At 42.7% G+C, this 17,188-nt stretch overlaps 1 protein-coding gene across 1 annotated transcript in view; it reads right to left on the bottom strand.

The window, feature by feature from the left end:
• The window catches only part of Ttc23l (tetratricopeptide repeat domain 23 like), a 53,122-nt gene that overhangs the window by 20,682 nt on the left and 15,252 nt on the right, over nt 1-17,188 (bottom strand). Inside the window, exons 6-9 of the mRNA XM_041631273.1 lie at nt 16,307-16,432; nt 10,775-10,952; nt 8,053-8,161; nt 1,341-1,465 (exon numbers count right to left, since the gene is read on the bottom strand). Coding sequence (XP_041487207.1) covers nt 1,341-1,465; nt 8,053-8,161; nt 10,775-10,952; nt 16,307-16,432 — 538 coding nt within the window. The remainder of the gene's footprint in view (nt 1-1,340; nt 1,466-8,052; nt 8,162-10,774; nt 10,953-16,306; nt 16,433-17,188) is intronic.

Genomic DNA, 17,188 nt, shown 5'->3' with positions numbered 1-17,188 from the left:
TAGTTGTAAAAGTACTTTTATGTGGCATAAAATAAGCTTTTATTAATAAAAAGAAACAAATTCTTAACCCTATGCTTATAAATTCATTTTTAAACTAGTTGTTATATGACAGAGAAGATCATGTCAAATCTCTCCAAGTGTCAAGTGTCCCCACTTGTCTGAGGAAGTATAAGATTGGTTTGGTCAACTCAAAGTCATATAGAATCTCATAACACAATTCTCACTGCATTCAAATACATAGAGCTTAGGTCATATCTTTCTAAGCAAATGACTTAGACTAATGGGGTCATTAAATAAAAATGTCAGTAACTGTGCTGGTTATTTTTAATATTAGCTGGACACAAGTTGGAGAGGAGGGAACCTCAATAGAGAAAAATACATCTATAAATCAGCTGTGGGTCATTTTATTATGGATTGATGGGGGAGGGCCCAGTCCATTGTGGGTGGTATCATCCCTGGTCCGGTGGTCTTGGGTGGAAGAAAGGCTGAGCAAGCCATGGGGAGCAAGCCAGTAAGCAGTACTCCTCCATGGCCTCTGCATCAGCTCCAAGTTTGTCCTACATAGGTTTCTGCCCTAACTTCCCTCAGTGATGGCCTGTGTTGTCGAACTGTGAGCTGAAATAAGTCCTTTCCTTCCCAGTGCTGTATATGGACTTGGTGTTCCATCTCGGCTCTAGAACTCATAACGAAGACAGCACCTCACTTTACAGAAGTTAAATGTGAAGATGAGGTTGTGTCTAGTAAGCGATGAAGGTCAGACTGAAAGGGAAACACAACCATGAAAAAAGAAACCAGCAGTTAGATCCAAAGGTATTGGCTAGGTAGAACTTGAAATGTACTGGATATGAAGGACTTCACGTATTACAACAAAAGCAAACTATTTTATCAATATCATAAGCTGCAACAGTCCTGTGTGTGACACCAGTTTTTTTTTATTTTTTTTTATTTTTTAATTTATTTATTTATTAAGGATTTCTGCCTCGTCCCCGCAACCGCTTCCCATTTCCCTCCCCTTCCCCCGATCAAGTCCCTTTCCCTCATCTGCTCGAAGAGCAATCAGGGTTCCCTGACCTGTGGGAAGCCCAAGGACTGCCCACCTCTATCCAGGTCTAGTAAGGTGAGCATCCAAACTGCTTAGGCTCCCACAAAGCCAGTACATGCAGTAGGATCAAAAACCCACTGCTATTGTTCTTGAATTCTCAGTATTCCTCATTGTCCGCTATGTTCTTTATCTGACACTTCTGCGAACTCTAGTTTCTGAACTGTGAGACAAAACAAGGCCCATCTATCTATATCTAACAAACAACAGAGAAGTCATGTTTACAACTTGGGAAACTTACATGATTTTCGTCATTTTGGAGAAGCCATGTACAAAAGTCTTCAATGGTGGTGAGACTCTCAGAGTCATCAGAGCCCAGTATCTGATATGCACTAATACTCCTTGTGAAATATATCTCAACAGCATCTGAAAAAATGGAGAGGATTATTTAAATCAAATCTCAAGCCTTCGTAAATGTCTATTATCAGCTTGGGTCCCTTTGGCATCATGCTTAAAGTCTGCGTCTGCTCATACCTCGGGTTTCACAAAACCTTTCAAAAGATCAAGACAGGATCAGATCGAATCAGACGATAGGCTCATGATGAAACACACGTATGGATTTCAAGTGCGGGGAAAGGGGCAACCGTCCAAATAGCCCTGTTATCCAAAAGGCCCAAATAATTCTCATATTAGACACCCAGGGACATTAAAAGACTATATCTTTAGTTAAAACTTAGATAGTTTGTGTTTATATATAATTATGTGTATATATAAAGACATATAATAACATAAGCGTATGTATGTATACAGAAATATGATTTGGCAATTTTTATAGTTGAAAAATTTACTGTTATTGAGGAAATGTACTGTTTCTCCTATTTGGTACAATAGTGGCTATGGGTTTGTCATATATAGACTTATTTTGTTCAACCATGTTCCTTCGATTTTTAGTTCTCATAGGCTTTTATCAGAAAGGAACACTGACTTTTTTTTATTATTGATTTTTATTGTGCTCTACTTTTTTCTCTGCTCCCCTCCCTACCTCTTCTCTCCCCTTTAGCCCTCCCCCTACATCCCCATGCTCCCAGTTTACTCAGGAGATCTTGTCTTTTTCTACTTCCCATGTACATTAGATCTATGTAAGTCTCTCTTAGTGTCTTCATTGTTGTCTAAGTTCTCTGGGATTGTGATTTGTAGGCTGGTTTTCTTTGCCTTATGTTTAAAAACCACTTATGAGTGAGTACATGTGATAATTGTCTAACACTGGACTTTTTTGAAGGTTTTATTCTGCATTGGTTGAGATGATCATGTGATTTCTGTGTTCTATTTATACTGTATTTTATTTACCGTATAGCAATTACATATCTTGATTAAACCTTTCTTCTCTGGACTCAAACTGACCTAATCTTAATGTATCCTTGAAGTAGATTTGCAGTAATTCTACTGAAAATTTTTGTGTCTCTGTTCATATAGAATCTCATAAATTGTAGTTTTCCTTTTGGTTGTTGTAAACTTATTTAGATTTGGGATCAGGATAATGCTGGCTTCGTTCATGAGCTTGGCAATGTTCAAATGTTTCCATTTTCTGTAACAGTTGGGAAGCTTTGGAATTAGTTACCAGCAGTGAATTCATCCAGTCCTGGGCTTTTCTTTGTTGGACACTTTTTATTATTGCTTCAATTTTTTATTGTGGAATTCCTAAGTAGTCTATAAGTCCTCTTAATTTAATTTTAATAAGACATATGTTCCTAGGAATTTGTTCATTTCTTCTGGATTTTCTAGGGTTTTTGTTGCATTTTTGTTATTTTCTAATGTAGGTTTTCAAAGTATTTCCTAGGAATTATTTGGATTTCAATGAACTCTGTACTAACTTTTTCCTGTTCATCTTCACTGCTATTAACCTGGGTCTCCTCTTTCTTTTGCTTAGTCTGATTAGGGGTTTTAGACTCTTGTTTGGTTTTCAAAGAACTAACCCTTTGACTGATTCTTTATATTGTTCTTTTTATGTCAATTTTATTTAATTTCTGCTCTAATATGTATTGTTTCTTACCATCTACAGATTTTAGTTTGGATTGTTCTGGTTCTTATAAGACTTTGAAGCACAGCATCGTATTATTTGAAAGCACTCAGGGTTTGTCTTAATTAATTGATTGATTGATTAACTAGAGACAGGGTCTCTCCACATAGTCCTGGATGTCCTAGAACTTACTATGTAGACCAGGCTGGCCTCAAAGTCAGTAAGATCCATCTGCTCTGCTTCCTCCAGTGCTGATATTAAAGACACGTGCCACTCCACCTGGTCTCAGGTTTTAGATGCAAGGACCCTTGAGTACAAATATTTCTCCTGAACCTGCCTTTGGTGCATTGCAAAGATTCCGGTAAATTGTAGTTTCACTTTTCATTTGATTCCAGAAATTGGTTTTAATTCTTTCCCGATATACTCAATGTTCAGCCTCCATGTGTTTCTGCTTTTCTTGCTATTGCTTCCTAGTTTGGGTGAGATATGATCATATAGATCCACGAAAGTATGGTGGGGCTTGACTTGTGGCTGATGGAGGAAGGTCATTGGCTAATAAAGGAACTGCCCTGGCCCATTTTATTGGTTAGAGGATAGGTGGGAGGAGAAAACAGGACAGAACGCTGGGAGGAAGAGGAAGTGAGGTCAGAGACTCCACAGCTCTGCTCTCCGGAGCAGATGCCTCAGCAGAGACGCCATGCTCCTGGCTCCTGGGCAGACGCACGCTAAGAAGCTCCGACCCAGGATGGACATAGGCTAGAATCTCCCCGGTAAGCGCACCTTGAGGTGCTACACACAGATGATTAGAAATGGGCTAAATTAATATGTGAGAATTAGCCTAGAAGAGAATGGGCCAAGCAGTGTTTAAAAGAATACAGTGTCCGTGTAATTATTTCGGGGCATAAGCTAGCCGGGCAGGCGGCTGGGGTGTTGGGGATGCAGCCCCTCTGCCGCCCTTATTACTACATGTGGCCTAGAATGTGGTTTGTTTTTATAGAAGGTTAAATTGGTTGCTGCAAGAAATGTTTATTACTATAGCTGTGGGTATCTGCTAGGGCCATTTGCTCTGTGGTGTACTTTAACTGGTTATTTAAGACTTCAGTTGGAAAAAGCAAAAGCATTATCTTTAGTTCTTTCTATCCCTCTCTCTCTGTCTCTCTCTCTCTCCTTCCCTTTTTTCCCTCCCCACCATGTAGGCCAGTCTAGTCTCAGGCTCACAGTCCTACCTCCTCATCAGCCTGACTTTTGACATTGCGGGTATTTGAACTACCACAGCTTGCTACCTTTTACTCATTTCTTGGTTAATACTTTTCTCATGATTAGTGACCAGTTACATTTAGTTTTTATGCAGTGTTTGATCTCTTCTGCCTGTCTTTCTACTTTAACTTTAGTTCTAACATTCAGGACAAGGGACCATGGCTCAGAGCTTGTGCATGACACAAGCAAATTCTGCCTTGTCATCTTTAGATGTGAATGTGCAATTTTAGCTTCTTCACTTCTCCAGATGGATTCTAGAGTCTGACCTTTATTTATAAAAGGTCCTGGTGGGACAATGACTGTAATTATGCTAAGTTCTTAGATTGCTTCTAGAAAAGCTGACCCATTCATTGTATTAAACCTTCTACTTCACACACAGGATGTCGCTACACTTATTTAGGTCAGCTCTGATTTCATTTGGAGACCTTGATAAGCTTGAACTTACTGATTCTAGAAGTTCCATATCTGTGTTAGTTTTCTTTTTTAATATTTATTTATTTATTATGTATACAATATTATGTCTGTGTGTATGCCTGCAGGCCAGAAGAGGGCACCAGATCCCATTACAGATGGTTGTGAGCCACCATGTGGTTGCTGGGAATTGAACTCAGGACCTTTGGAAGAGCAGGCAATGCTCTTAACCTCTGAGCCATCTCTCCAGCCCCCTCTGCGTTTGTTTTCTGCAGAGACAATACGTTGGTGGCTGTGATGGCATGGAATGTAGCCACGAGTCTGTCAGTTATACCAAAGTGGTCATGTCAGGGATGACCGTGGTCAGGTAGGGATAAAGTTTTAATCTAGGTAAAGTTTAAGTTAATGATAAAACTTGAATATATACAATTTCTAAAACTTTTTATTTATTGTACTGGGTTACACAAGGCTTCTTTCATGCAAGCCTTTGATGCCTCATATGGTGTTACTCTTGATTGTTAAATTTATGTTACTTAGAATCACCATGGGAACAAATCTCTGGACAAGTCTGTGAGGAATTAGCTGAATGAGAAGTCCTGCCTTAAGTATGGCCAGTGTCCCTCTGTGGGCTGGGGTCCAGGATGAATTAAAAGGACACGGGGAGCCGAGAACGGGCCCTCATCAGTGTGCTGCTTCCTGAATGTAAGCCAATTGCTACCATTACACCACGCATCCTCTGCTCTGATGGGATGTACTCCCTGGAACTGTTAGCCAAAAGAGACTCTTCCTCCAGTCACTTCGTCAGGTACTGTAATGCAGCAGTGAGACATGTGACTAAGGTGCCCTGCTAGCCTCCCTGCCCATCAAGTCACCTGCCCACCCAGTTTTGTTTCTCATTTTATGTCCTCTGTATGTATTTCTGCAAATGACATAGCTTCATTCTTTATGGCTGGAAACATTTCACTGTGTGTGTATTTTATCCATTCCTGTGAATGGACACCTAGGTTGTTTCATAATGTAACTGTTAATAAACACCAATGTGCAAGTCTCTGTTTACACTCCCACTGACACTGTCTAAGAGTTTGCTTTGGTCCGTTTTCTCTGATTCAGAGAATTTTTGTATTGTTTTGGGTTTTTTGGTTTTGTTTTTCTGAGACAAGGTTTCTCTGTAGCTTTGGCACCTGTCCTGGAACTAGCTCTTGTAAATTAGGCTGGCCTTGAACTCACAGAGATCCACGTGCCTCTGCCTCCCGAGTGCGAGGATTAAAGGCGTGTGCCACCACTGTCCGGCTGGTCCACATTCTCACCAGCATTTTTCTTGTTTGTTTACTTGGCAGACATGGTTTTAGATATTTTTGGAATGAAAATTTCTAGCTTCTTTCATTGTATATCTCTATATAATCTTTATATATATATCTATATATATACACAATGTATACATGTAGATATACAATTGTATATGTTTATGTGTGCTTAGAAAGTCTTTAATTTTAGTTCTTTCTATTTTAGATACTTATTATATATTATATAGAGATATTGATTATATCTATATAACAAGATTTATTAGTTTTATCCACAAATATTTTATTTTCAGTTCTGATGGACAAAAGTTTAGCTGGAATTTAATTTAGCTAATTGTAAGGCTTGTAGATACACATTTGCCAACTTGACTGATTTAACGGGGGAGGGTGGCTAGCAAGCTCTTTTCCTGTGAATTCTGCCTGGGGTGATAGAATCTCAACTTAGCCTCTGTGTGCTCTTCTCAGACTGTTTCTGATGTTGAATATTACTTCAGGTTTATCGGCCCTTGTTGTCCACTTTTGTAACGGTTGCTGCCTTTTAAGCTACAGCTATCTAAGTCAGCAAGTACCCCTCTGCCGCGTGGCCGCAAGAGCCGCAGTCTGAGGAAATTCTCTTCCCTACTAAGAGAACTTATCTAAATCTCTTTCCCACTAATGAATGCAAGATTCAAAGGTTGAGGTAGAATCCTGCTTCCCAGAGAGGCTGACTACCAAGCTGCTCACATAACTCACCTCCTCGCATCTCCCACGAAGTCCTCTTGGTGCTTTTCCTCGCCCCTCCTTATAGACCTTTCTCCACCTAGCTCCTCCCTACAACTTAACTGTCTGCTAGTTGCTTATGCAACCTCTGGACCACAGGTGAATTTTATTTAATCAAACACATCTTTGCATCATTAAACAAATGTTCCAGAGCACAAACAAAAGTAACACACCTTAAAAAATATTCCACAACGGGCCATCTGGAAGGCTACTGCGCCTACCACCATACCACCAGGCCTCATGGTTATTTGCATTTCATCTCCTAAGAACTGCTGGCTCATTTCATTATCTCATTTATTGACTACTTTTCGGGGTTGTTTTTATTTGTTTGTTTGTTTTGGCTCTTTTTATGTTCTAGATATTACTCAGATGTAGAGCTAGCAGAGATCTCTTCCTGGGCTGCAGGCTGCCTCCTCAGTATTTTCCTCTGCTGGGCAATAGTTGAATTTTGTGAAATCTCATTTGTTAGTTGCTGGTGTTGTTTGCTGAGTGCCTGCAGTCATGCTCAGAAGGCGCTCACTGCACCAAGAATGAAGTGTGGCCCCTGCTTATGTCTCTATCACTTGGGGAATTTCAAGCCTCATCTTCTGTTTGGTGATCCCATTTGGAGCTGATTTTCTTACAGGCTAAGAGATAAGATCGAGTCCCAAGCTTTTACATGTGGTAATCCATTTTTGCTGGCACCTTATTTTGAAGAGCCTGTTTCTTTCCCCAATGCACATGTTTAACATCTTTTCTTTAATATTAAAAAGAAGCATGCAGGGCGCTGGCAAGATGACTCAGTGGTAAAGGAACTTGCTTCCAAGCCTGATGACCTGGGATTGGATCCAACCCCCAAGTCTCCATGGTGAAAGAAAAGAACTGACTTTTTTGAATTTCACAAATGCACCATGGCATTCACACATGCAAGCATATCTTTTGATAGTAAGCACATTGGCACACACACACAGAATAAATATTATTTTTAATTAAATATTGAGAAAAATATTTTCTTGAAATCGAGGTTTTTCTCATATAAAAAGCTAAATATTCCTCATATTTACAAATATATCAATTTCTTATAACTGTTAAGTATGAAAATTTGTTATACATGGAATGCACACACCATGGGTATATATAAATCTTAAAAAGAAAAAAATTATTCAATGAAAATTCAGATTTAGGAAGTAGCTACCTACAGTCTCTTATTTATATATGGATCATTCATTAGTTTGCTTTTCATGTCACTGGGGAGTGACAGTAGATGCAAGGTCATCTCTTCTACCTACCCCTGTGCTGGGATTCTCCGGACATGGCATACGCCTTAGCCAGTAAAGCACTTGCCTCAGCCGTTTGGGGGCTGACTTCAGAAAACGAAGAAACACAGATAGAATAGGCCTGGAAAAAGAAAACCGTGACAAGATCAGTACTGTTCCTTTAACTGTAAGCTCCTGGGGCAGATCTGAGTTCAAATCTCTGCTGCCACTCGTTAGCCATATAACTTCAGTTGAATTAGATATAACTGTGCTCCACTTTTCTGATCCTTAAAGGGAGATAAAATAAGGATACAGTCTTTAAAAATCTTTGTGGGTTAAATGAAATACATACTCAAGTGCACACAATAAAAGCAATCTATAATTTTTAACTCTTAGTTTTTGGTGTTGCTATAAGCATTGACTACTACTTTCTTCATTCTGATTTGATCAGTTTTTTGCTTGTTTATTGGTTGGTTGGTTGGGTTTTTTTGAGATAGGGTTTCTCTGTTTAACCCTGGCTGTCCTGGAACTCCCTCTGTAGACCAGGCTGGCCTCAAACACTGTGATCCACTTGGCTCTGCCTCCGGAATGCTGGGATTAAAGATGTGCACCACCACTGCCTGGCTTGACCACTGTTTTTGTTTTTGTTTTGTTTTTTAAGATTTATTTATTTATTATGTATACAGTGTTCTGTCTATCTGTATGCTTGCTGGCCAGAAGAGGGCACCAGATCTAATTACAGGTGGCTGTGAGCCACCATGTGGTTGCTGGGAATTGAACCTTTAGAAGAACAGTCAGTGCTCTTAACCTCTGAGCCATCTCTCCAGCCCTTGACCACAGTTTTAAGAGATCCTTGAATTCAAAACTCATGTCTTCTAGGGCTAAAGGGCCAAGCAGTGTTTAAAAGAAAAAAAAAAAAAACTCATGTCTTTCCCTGCAGGCAGTGACTCTGGCACCGAAGCAGATCCTCTCGTGTTTCTCCCCATTGCCTGGTATCTATAATCTTGGGCTGTCTAACCGTTCTCCATGCCTTTTCTTAACTCTATGGGTTTCAACATAAGACTATGGGGCTGTGCTACTATTTTTCCCATGTACGAAATCCAGCATGTCTATACATCTGTGCCAAAAGCAATATTGCCACGTTTTATTCAAAAAAGAGAAAGGTGAATTTAACAGTTCAAGCACATTTTAAACGGAAGTGCCTTAAATGGTTTTTATATCACAGACTTGATATTCCTTTGTTTTGGTTTGCCCCGAGTATTTGTCAGTTTAGTTACCTCCAAGTGAGATATACTTTATTTGTTTAACCTTAAATTTGGAAATAATATCAGCTGCAATGATCTTAAAGGGCGTCTGATATAACAAAATACCATGAGTTTTATGTAGGAGGCCTATTTTAGGATTACCATTTTTGTGAACAGACACCATGACAACAGCAGCTTTTATGATGGAAAACATTAACTGGGGCTGGCTTACAGGTCAGAGGTTTAGGATCTTTGTGAGTTCGAGACCAGCCTGGTCTACAAGAGCTAGTTCCAGGACAGACTCCAAAACCACAGAGAAACCCTGTCTCGAAAAACCAAAAAAAAAAAAAAAAAAAAAAAAAAAAAAAAAAACCAAAAAAACAGGTCAGAGGTTTAGTCCCTTACTGTCACAGCAGGAAACATGGTGGCATATCGGCAGACATGGTGCTGGAGAAGGAGCTGAGAGTCCTACATCTGGATCCACAGGCAACAGGAAGTGAACTATCTAATCACACTGTGTGAGGCTTGAGCATATATGAGACCTTGAAGCCCACTTCCTCGGTGATACATTTCGTCCAGCAAGGTCACACCTAATCCAACAAGACTACACCTAATAGGGCTGTTCTCTATGATCCAAGCATTAAAAATTATTATGTATTATTGTCACTATTATTTGTTTTTGCAAGCAAATATACATGTATAGACACGTGTGGCGGTCAGAGGGCTACTCTGTGGAATCTACTGTTCCCTTCCACTTTCACATGGGTTCCAGGGATCAAACTTTGGTCACCAGCCTTCCCTTTTTGTCTTCTTCAAGTCAACTTCAGCTGCCCCTATGTGTTTTTCCTTTTGGGTTGGACTTAGGTTTGGTTTCCTCCTAGCACTGACAGAGAGGAGAGGCCTAGGAGAGGCTGTGTTATTTCCCAGTTGGGTGCCAGAACATATATGTTCACTAGAGTCAGGGACCTCTGGTCAGGGTTTTTAGGTTTGAGGCTGTTGTTTGGAGGAAAGTCAAGGTTAACATGTGTGGTCGTTTGAATGTAATTGGCCCCCCATAATCTCATAGGTTGTGACACTATTAGGAGGTATAGCTTTGTTAGAGTAGGTACAGCCTTGTTGGAGGAACTGTATCCCCTACGGGGGTGGGCTTTAAGGCTTCCTATGCTCAGGATATCAGAATCTCAGTCAACTTCCTGTTACCTACAAGATGTAGAACTCTCAGCTATTCCTCCAGCACCACGTCTTCTTGCATGCTGCCATGCTTCCTGTCCTGATGATAATGCGCCGACCCTCTGAAACTTAAGTGAGTCCCCTCAATTAAACATTTTCCTTTTAAGAGTTGCTGTGGTCATGATGTTTCTTCACAGCAACAAAAACCCTAACTAAGACAACATGGAACCAATTCTGCCCCTTAAGATGTTAGGGTTAATATAAAGAACCAATCTTATCTTTTTGTCATGAGAAGCCACTGGGCCTGGGCTCAAACAAGGCCACCTTGCCAAAGAACCAACCTGCTGCAAATACTGGATGGCCTGCTCATGGTTCTTCCTCAGCTGCTCAATCTGAGCGACTTCTTCATACAGACTAATCAGATCAGATGTGCCATGTCCCTTGGCAGTGATGACATTGCCAATGGCCTTTTCAAAGTATGCCAGAGCTAGGCTCATCCTGTGCATGGCCAAGGAGGCTCTACAAGAAAAGGAGAGAAGGTGGAAAGTCACACGGAGGTCACTTCCTTTGCAGACATGGAAGGAATTAATTCCAAGAAGAATTTGTCTTCATAGACAAATCATCTGGACGGTTGGCTCAAAATCCAGCATTGCTTTAAATAAACTCTCATTATCCTGAATTTTGCCCACAAGGTCCCACAAACTACCAGTCTTTGCTTAACCCACAAATATGTTTGGTTCTCATACAATTTCTATAAAAATAGAAAAATGGCACCCAGAAATTTATAAAATGGGATAATTTATTCATAAACACTGACTGTGAATCTTGTAATACCAGTAAAGGCGGGGTAAAGCACCAGCCCTAATGACTCAGCAAAAAGCCTGCCAAGTGTACATGCCATACATATGGAACACATGAGACTGGTTTATATGTGGGACTGATAACGGATAGAACTAGCAGTCATGTGCATGTGAGCTGTGACAGTGGAATGAGAAGCTAGGCATCAGCATGCCATGCACCTCCTCTGCCTCACGGGCAGGCGCATTTCCATGCTTTTTCAGGACAGGCTGGAGACTTCTCAGTAGGGCAGTACTTATGATGCAAAAGTAGACTCCAAAGCCAAGGACAATGGCACTGGGTTTTGATCCTACTGCATGTTCTGGCTTTGTGGGAGCCTAGCCTGTTTGAATGCTCACCTTCCTAGACCTACATGGAGAGGGAAGAACCTTGGACTTCCCACAGGGCAGGGAACCGGGACTGCTCTTCACTGGAGAAGGAGGGGGAAAGGAGTGGGGGGAGGGGGAGAGGAGTGGGGGGGAGGGGGAGGGAAATGGGAGGCGGGAGGAGGCAGAAATTTTTTTCAATAATAATAATAATAAAAAAATAACGTTTCACCTTAGTTAGCAACAATAATGTTTCACCTTAGTTAGCGACAATGTTTCACCTTAGTTAGCGACAATGTTTCACCTTAGTTAGCAACAATGTTTCGCCTTAGTTAGCAACAATGTTTCACCTTAGTTAGCAACAATGTTTCACCTTGGTCACCAACAATGTGTCCCCTAAGTTAGCAACAATGTTTCACCTTAGTGACAATGTTTCACCTTGGTTAGCAACAATGTTTCACCCTAGTGACAATAAAGTTTCGCCTTAGTTAGCAGCAATAATGTTTCGCCTTAGTCAGTTTACCTTAGTTAGTTCTCTGTTCATTTGAACAAGATTTCCTTCCACCTTACTCACTGAGTGAGAATGAGCTCAAATGTTAATTATGGAGCTGGGCTGTGTACCTTCTCCTGGAAAAATAAAGAAAAGAAAATGCGAGAGCAAAAAAAAAAAGTAGACTCCAACAGAGGCTTCTCCAGAATTGCCTTTTCTTGCCCTCCTGTTGTCTTTATCGCTCTAACAGGAGACAGGAAGACCCTGTAACACTCAGCCCGAGACTACCTATCAGCAAAAAAAAAAAAAAAAAAAAGGTGTCTGAAGAGTTCCAGACAGCACAGGTAGGGTTTGGAACTGGAAAGCTAAGACTGTAGAAGGCGAGAGACTCTGAAAGATGGTACTGTAAGACCCTTAAGCAAAGATCTAGAGAGCCATCAATGATTAAAAGATGAGGACCTGACTCCTGAGACGCAGGAGATGCCATACCATCTAATGTAAGACGACAGGACTCAAAGCCTCTGCCCGAGTGCCTGGAGTTACAAATTTCTGGCTTCTAAAGTCATAAACTCTAGGGGTTAGGGCTTAAAGCCTCTGGGTTTGTGAGTCCCCAAAACGCTTGGCTAAATGTGACGGCCCACAGTGTATGTCCAGCACTGACGATGCAGAAGCCGGAGGAGTCGTGTAAATTTAGGAGAACAGCCTAAGTAACAGAGCTGAGTTTGACTCAATAAAAAGGAACTCAGGGCTGCCTATTTGTGACTTGCTCCTGAAGAAAGCCAAGGCCTGCTAGCTAGCCGTTCTGGCAGAAGGATATTGTCACGAAGATGAGGATGAGGGATAAAGGTCACTGGTAGGTTATCTAATCAATCTTCTGACAAATACTTATATCAACCAGACAAGTGCTTCTCTTGACTAAAAGTATTTCTCTTGTTCTTCAGACATTAAGAATGGCTTCCAGCAAGAGCTTTGAAGGAAATATAGCAAGTTGTTTGACCTTGACAATCTTGCCTTAGTATCTCTACCCTTCAATGGAAAAAGGCATTACTAGAATCAAATATAGCAGCACGGTGCAGAAAATAAACTACAAATTCAGATGTTTCATGACAAGCCAAGTTCTTAAACTCATTCTGTCACCTTCAGTTAATCTTTCTCTGCCTTGTTTTCTTATCTGTCAAATAAAACTATTAAGAATGCCAGTCCTCATAGGTTATGGCCAGGCCTGAATGAAATAAAATTCCAAAGCACTCGGGACAGGGTGTGCTATGTGTTATACCTAGTAAGCCTTCTAACATTTAGTACACACACAAAACAGATACTCAAAGACCGTGGTGTGGATGAGCAAAATAAACACTAGAATTGATTGAGAGAAGGAAACGCGAGCTTGTTTCACGTAAGGCAGAGCACTTTAAGTACTGCCTTCGGGGACAGCAGGAGACATCCACCAGATTCTAACCATGTCCCGTTTGACTTCTGGAGTCATGGCTGTTTTAAGGAGGCAGATGTGAGGCATGTGTTTCATTTATTCACCATTCCATCATCTGCCCCCCCCCCCCCCCCCGTGCCCAGTGCTTATAGCTTTTAGAAAGATTTCTTTCCAGGATGTGATGATATTTGAAAAATCTGAGGAGCAGTAAACTTTCATCATTTCTTTTTCCTGATAATCTGGTGGGCCCACTTTCCTTTCTAAATACTCGATTCTCAGAGGATCCTTAACTCAACTCAGAACGGTTTCGAGTCTTGCTCTGGCTTGAACACACGCCGTGGGCTTTGTTTCTACACAGGACAGCGCTTTCCCTAAGCACGCATGTCTGTCCACAGCTCTGGTAATCGTCTTAAGTGTTCTTTCCTTATCAGCTAAGATGCCACACTTGATGGCAAAAGTAAGGGGCAACTCAGAAAAACAAACCAACCCCAAAGTAAATGCAAGAGCATTACGGTACTGCAGGGCAAAGGGAGGCGAGCTCAGCTCACAGATCAGCTATGTCCTGGTGAGGTAAGCAGCTCACAGATCAGCTATGTCCTGGTGAGGTAAGCAGCTCACGGATCAGCTATGTCCTGGTGAGGTAAGCAGCTCACGGATCAGCTATGTCCTGGTGAGGTAACCAGCTCACGGATCAGCTATGTCCTGGTGAGGTAACCAGCTCACGGATCAGCTATGTCCTGGTGAGGTAACCAGCTCACGGATCAGCTATGTCCTGGTGAGGTAACCAGCTCACGGATCAGCTATGTCCTGGTGAGGTAAGCAGCTCACGGATCAGCTATGTCCTGGTGAGGTAAGCAGCTCACGGATCAGCTATGTCCTGGTGAGGTAAGCAGCTCACGGATCAGCTATGTCCTGGTGAGGTAAGCAGCTCACGGATCAGCTATGTCCTGGTGAGGTAAGCAGCTCACGGATCAGCTATGTCCTGGTGAGGTAAGCAGCTCACGGATCAGCTATGTCCTGGTGAGGTAAGCAGCTCACGGATCAGCTATGTCCTGGTGAGGTAAGCAGCTCACGGATCAGCTATGTCCTGGTGAGGTAAGCAGCTCACGGATCAGCTATGTCCTGGTGAGGTAAGCAGCTCACGGATCAGCTATGTCCTGGTGAGGTAAGCAGCTCACGGATCAGCTATGTCCTGGTGAGGTAAGCAGCTCACGGATCAGCTATGTCCTGGTGAGGTAAGCAGCTCACGGATCAGCTATGTCCTGGTGAGGTAAGCAGCTCACGGATCAGCTATGTCCTGGTGAGGTAAGCAGCTCACGGATCAGCTATGTCCTGGTGAGGTAAGCAGCTCACGGATCAGCTATGTCCTGGTGAGGTAAGCAGCTCACGGATCAGCTATGTCCTGGTGAGGTAAGCAGCTCACGGATCAGCTATGTCCTGGTGAGGTAAGCAGCTCACGGATCAGCTATGTCCTGGTGAGGTAAGCAGCTCACGGATCAGCTATGTCCTGGTGAGGTAAGCAGCTCACGGATCAGCTATGTCCTGGTGAGGTAAGCAGCTCACGGATCAGCTATGTCCTGGTGAGGTAAGCAGCTCACGGATCAGCTATGTCCTGGTGAGGTAAGCAGCTCACGGATCAGCTATGTCCTGGTGAGGTAAGCAGCTCACGGATCAGCTATGTCCTGGTGAGGTAAGCAGCTCACGGATCAGCTATGTCCTGGTGAGGTAAGCAGCTCACGGATCAGCTATGTCCTGGTGAGGTAAGCAGCTCACGGATCAGCTATGTCCTGGTGAGGTAAGCAGCTCACGGATCAGCTATGTCCTGGTGAGGTAAGCAGCTCACGGATCAGCTATGTCCTGGTGAGGTAAGCAGCTCACGGATCAGCTATGTCCTGGTGAGGTAAGCAGCTCACGGATCAGCTATGTCCTGGTGAGGTAAGCAGCTCACGGATCAGCTATGTCCTGGTGAGGTAAGCAGCTCACGGATCAGCTATGTCCTGGTGAGGTAAGCAGCTCACGGATCAGCTATGTCCTGGTGAGGTAAGCAGCTCACGGATCAGCTATGTCCTGGTGAGGTAAGCAGCTCACGGATCAGCTATGTCCTGGTGAGGTAAGCAGCTCACGGATCAGCTATGTCCTGGTGAGGTAAGCAGCTCACGGATCAGCTATGTCCTGGTGAGGTAAGCAGCTCACGGATCAGCTATGTCCTGGTGAGGTAAGCAGCTCACGGATCAGCTATGTCCTGGTGAGGTAAGCAGCTCACGGATCAGCTATGTCCTGGTGAGGTAAGCAGCTCACGGATCAGCTATGTCCTGGTGAGGAAACCTTTGAGCAGCAGCGCCCAGCCTTCCTAATGCTGCCACTCCAACTCAGTTCCTCATGGCGCGGGGATCCCGAATCATAAGATTATGTTTCTGTTATTTCATAACTGTTAGGAATCACAATGTAAGTATCTGACAATGCAGGATGTGTTTTGCGACCCCAAGGGGTCACAACCCACAGGTGAGTTAGACTCACTGCCTTCGACCAATTGCTCAGCCTCAACTCAGTCTCCTGGCTCTTGGAGGAAACCACATCTTACTGACCACCTCAATGGCGGCTGTGAAAATTAAGCATGGCAGTGTACCGTAAACTCACAGAACCAGTTGGTATGTATGACCTCTTTATTTATCCATTGAGCTCTGGGCTATGTGCTCTGAACATTTCCCTCCTTTTATCAGGTCAGAGACCAAGAGGGGGAAAATCCCAGACCTCATTCACAAAAAGTTTCTGCTTCTTTATGACCAGATCTTACCTGCCCAAAGCAATGGTTAGGTCTTTCTCCGAGATTTGGCTTCCACCAATGCTTCCGTTGTTTAACTCTTTCAGTTGCTTCATGTTTCTGTCTGCTTTCTGCAGGTGGATATAAGCCTGTTTGCCTGTGGGGCAGTCAAGGGAAATGCCAAGCACACTAACGGTCACTATACAGGGAGGTCAGTCTATCAGTTCACCAAAGGGGCCCCTGGGAAAGCAAAGCAGAGTTTGAAAATAGGTATTTATTTAACTGTGTTCTCGATTCTCCATGTGGATGTCATCAAGAAGAAAGAATTCTCTGGAAAAGAGCACAGCCTTGGGTTTCCTGTGGTGGTTGCCTGAATCCAGGTCTGGAATGGAGAGTGTCTGTGAGAACTAACGGAAACTGTAATTTATAGTACATTTCCTTTACAGACACCGACTGCCTGACAACAGTTACTCATTTTCACCAAACTGTCTCATAGCAATGGGAAATCAGAGCAACTAATTATGCTGAAAGGGACTTTTTGGTTCATTTCAAAAATCCAAGAAAAGCAGGTTTGGGGCCAGAGGCAAATAGCAGGGAGGAAAATCCCCTTAATTCCCAGACATCCTTCCATTTCCCGAAGTTCAGTCTCTGCCCACTGAGGGTGCAACAGCAGAAGACCACATATCAGCTCTACAAGCTGACAGACCCAGCATAGAGGAGGGGGTAGGTGGGGGAGAGCTGGGGCCTTCTGAGCTCAGAATGTCCAAAATCACTCAGGAACTCTACTTCTCTTGTCATCTCCCGAGAGAGGAGAATATACACAAAGATCAAAACCACACGTGTTTTGAGGACAGACATTTGATATCACTTTGCTCTCCAGTGTCCGGAAAAGTCTGTGTATCAAGAGTTTGTGTA

This window comes from Microtus oregoni, unplaced genomic scaffold, assembly GCF_018167655.1.
Source record: "Microtus oregoni isolate MIOR12 unplaced genomic scaffold, Mior012 000036F_ref0000092, whole genome shotgun sequence".
In the NCBI taxonomy this organism is placed as follows: domain Eukaryota; kingdom Metazoa; phylum Chordata; class Mammalia; order Rodentia; family Cricetidae; genus Microtus; species Microtus oregoni.
Note: the sequence above shows the minus strand (reverse complement) of the source record. Positions and strands in the feature narration are given on the sequence as shown.